This window comes from Muscardinus avellanarius, assembly GCF_963383645.1.
Source record: "Muscardinus avellanarius genome assembly, chromosome: 1".
In the NCBI taxonomy this organism is placed as follows: domain Eukaryota; kingdom Metazoa; phylum Chordata; class Mammalia; order Rodentia; family Gliridae; genus Muscardinus; species Muscardinus avellanarius.
Genome location: NC_137786.1, coordinates 224384679 through 224388540, shown reverse-complemented (window position 1 = coordinate 224388540; position 3862 = coordinate 224384679). Strand labels below are relative to the sequence as shown.

The 3862-nt window shown below is 49.4% G+C and overlaps 1 protein-coding gene across 1 annotated transcript; it reads left to right on the top strand.

Moving 5' to 3' along the window:
* Nucleotides 1-2663: 2663 nt before the first annotated feature.
* LOC308276466 (olfactory receptor 5J3-like) lies at nucleotides 2664-3623 on the top strand (the record flags this gene model as incomplete). The annotated part of the gene is made up of 1 exon (XM_080715254.1): nucleotides 2664-3623. The coding sequence occupies one exon, from the start codon at nucleotides 2664-2666 to the stop codon at nucleotides 3621-3623; it is 960 nt and encodes a 319-aa protein (XP_080571380.1).
* Nucleotides 3624-3862: the final 239 nt, after the last annotated feature.

Sequence of the window (3862 nt, the reverse complement as noted above, 5' to 3'; positions counted from 1 at the left end):
AGACACATAAAAGCAATAAGACCCGTTACAGATCAGAGACTCTCCAGAATCTGGGTTTGAATAAAACGAAACCCTCAAGAAAGTTAGAAATGAAGGAGTTAGCCAGGCATCATGGCACCCGCCTGTAATCCCAGTACTTGGGAGGCTGAGACAGGAAGATTGAAGCTTTGAGGCCAGGACGTAAGTAACTTAGCAAGTCCCTGTTTCAAAATAAAAATAGCTGGGGGTGTAGCTCAGAGGTAGAATGTCCCTGAGTTCAATCTCCAGTGAGAAGGAAGGAAGGAAGGAAGGAAGGAAGGAAGGAAGGAAGGAAGGAAGGAAGGAAGGAAAGAAGGAAGGAAGGAAGGAAGGACCACTGGGTGAAGAAAGTGGATTACAGGGCAGAAAGCTGACTTTGCTAGGTTAATCTCAAGACAGAATCATGTGATAGGAGTCACGCAGAGCAGTACCCTGTTTTTCAGGGTTGCACATCCTGACCTTTTCAACAAGTAGATGGTTGGTCCGTGAAGAATGTGGAATGTTCTAGTAAATTCTTCTACAGTCACATAATCATGAACCCAGCTCTGGGAGGAAAGAGTAGCATCAAGGGCAGGAGGAAGATTCTGGAGCTGACTAGTTCTTCTAAGGCCACAATCTTCACACTGAGGTTGTATCCCGCTGTGGGTGAGTGAAGACCCTCCAGAGGGCTCAGAGGCGAAACAGTGTTAAGGGAACCAGTTTCCAGAATCTCCGTGTGTATCTGCTCTTTCCTAAAACCTACATTTCTGGAGAATATATCCGCGATGGGAATGCTGTGCTCAGTTCTCTCCCCCTCCGCAACTGCCCTTCTTTCACTTTTGAAAAGACACGCATAGTCAGGAGTAGTGCCACATGCCTGTGATCCCTGATACTTGGGAGGCTGAGACAGGAGGGTCACAGGTTCAAAGTCAGCCTCAGCAGCTCAGTGAGACCTTGTTTCCAATTAAAAAATAAAACGGGGCTGAGGGTATGGTCCAGAGAAAGAAGGCACCTGAGTTCCACCCCCAAAACCAAACACACACACACACACACACACACACACACACGCACGCACACACACACACACATGCTTCTAACCCACCATGAATGTTACAAGAAGATATTTACTAACATACAGAAACTTCCAGAGTACCACATGAAGGCATAATTTGAGCAGTAAGTGTTAAAAAAAAAAAGTAAATAGCTTTCATAACTGCCTATAAAATTCTTTTAAGTTAGCTGGAAACCTCTCAACCAAAACAGAGGGAGAGTCTTTAAAAATTAATAGATAATAAGGTATTAAAATAATTGTTGATGACACATCATATCAGATTCTCGGCATCACTAAGGAATTCGATTAATTGAAGGGCATTACCCTAACAAAACCCCTTAGATTCCCATCCATTAAATTATGTTAACAAAGCTTCTCAGAACTCACAATTTTATTACAAAATATTTTGCCAGAGATTAATATTAATGCTGTGAGAGGCCAGGGTGCGTAGGTCCTTGGGAGCTGGACAGAGCTTCCTAAAGGTGTTCACTATTAATCAGGTGTAGAGCATCCTTTTTGCTAGACAAGTTCATAGGAATTCTACGCATGTTCCTGAAGCACAGTGGCACGAAGATCCCTACCTACTCGGGCAGAAAGTTCAAGGAAGATGTGTCACAACCAGACTGGTGGGACCAGCCGTGACTTCAAAGATTTTTTTTTTTTCAGTACTAAGGATGGAACCCAGGGCCATTTTACCTCCGAGCTACACCCCAGCCCTATTTTTTATTCTTTATTTTGAGACAGGGTCTCACTACTGAGTTGCAAAGGGCCTCACTAAGTAGCTGAGGCTGTCTGCGAACCGTGATCCTCCTGTCTCAGCCTCCCGAATGCTGGGATTACAAGCATGAGCCACCACGCCCGGCTCCTCCACCTCATACTGTGTGTGTGTGTGTGTGTGTGTGTGTGTGTGTGTGTGTGTGTGTGTGTGTTGTACTGGGAGTTGAACCCAGGGCCTCACACACACTAGGCAAGCGTTCCACCACTGAGCTACCTCTCCAGCCCTCACCCTACACCTTGACTTAGCTGCTAAGGAATTGGAGCCCCCGAGAGATGAGAATTGTCCAGGGTAACAGAGCTGGATGTAGAAAGCAGCTCCATCCTGTCCATTGCTCTGTCTGCCAAACCCTGTACCTGTTACAACAGGTGGGGGAGCAGTGAGGCCTGCCCCTGCCTTCTCCTGCACCCCAACGCCACACTTCGTCTGTATCTTCAACATAAACCTGCTTGATATGAATGAGATTCTCCCAGGACTAACTTCCAAGAGCAAGAGGCAGGTGTCAGGGAACAGAAGAAAGTAGAAAAATAAGGAAGGTAAGCATATGTTCTTCATTTCCCAAAGGGAGAAACTAATACATATGGGTGCGTGTGTGTGCATGCGTGCATGTGTGTGTATGTCTTCACCAGGGATACACAATTAGTTAGAACCACCATCACAATGAGGACTCACATCTGCTTGGCTTCCCATGAGCCTTTGCACTTTCCTGCGGAGTCTGATACTTCCCACCGGCTCCTGGTGAAAGGAGCCGCCCACCCGCGGGCGCCCTCCCCCCTCACCTGGCACAGGGATGGGCATACCCCAGAAACACTGAGTGATTGTCACTCGTCACCTCTACAGATGACACCTGGAGAACCAGCCCTGGCCAGCGGCAACCACACCCCAGTCACCGAGTTCATCTTGCTGGGATTCTCCAGCGACCCAGAACTCCAGAAGCTTCTCTTTGGAGCCTTCCTGTTCATCTATACCGTGACGGTGGTGGGCAATCTGGGAATGATGGTGCTCATCTTCACCGACCCCCGCCTCCATAACCCCATGTATTTCTTCCTCGGTGTTCTCTCTTTCCTTGATATCTGTTACTCTTCCGTGGTCACGCCCAAGCTCTTGGCCAACTTCCTGGCCTCTGACAAGTCCATCTCTTTTGAGGGCTGTGTGGCCCAGCTGGCTTTGTTCGTGGTGCACGTGACGGCTGAGAGCTTCCTGCTGGCCTCCATGGCCTATGACCTCTTCGTGGCCATCTGTCAACCCCTCCGTTACGGTTCCATCATGACCCAGGGGACCTGTCTCCAGCTGGTGGCTGCTTCCTATGCGTTTGGCGGAGCCAACTCCGCCATCCAGACTGGAAATGTCTTTGCCCTGCCTTTCTGTGGGCCCAAACAAGTGGCACACTACTTCTGCGACATTCCACCTCTCCTCCGTCTGGCTTGTGCCAACACAGCCAGGGCAGAAGTGGTCCTCTACATCTTCTCTGCCCTGGTTACCCTTCTGCCTGCCACAGTGATCCTTACCTCCTACGGCTTGGTCCTGCTGGCCCTTGGGAGGATGCGCTCAGGAGCTGGGCGGGAGAGGGCGCTCTCCACCTGCGCCTCCCACTTCCTGGCTATCGCCATTTTCTACGGTACTGTGGTTTTCACCTACGTCCAGCCCCATGGATCCACCGGGGATAGCAATGGCCAAGTAGTGTCCATCTTCTACACCATAATAATTCCTATGCTCAACCCCTTCATCTACAGCCTCCGCAACAAGGAGGTAAAGGACGCCCTGCAGAGAAGGCTTCAGGTTACCATCCTTCCCTGCTGAGCCTTTGAGGGTGGTATCTGCAAGGCCTAACATCTTCCAGATTACATTATGAGCCGGGCGTGGTGGCACACACTTGGAATCCCAGCACTTGGGAGGCTGAGACTGGAGGATCGCAGGTTCGCGGACAGCCTAAGCCACTTAGTGAGGCCCTTAGCAATTCAGTGAGACCCTGTTTCAAAATAAAGAATAAAAAAATGGTGCTGTGGGTAGAGCTTAGAGGTAGAATGCCCCTGGGTTCC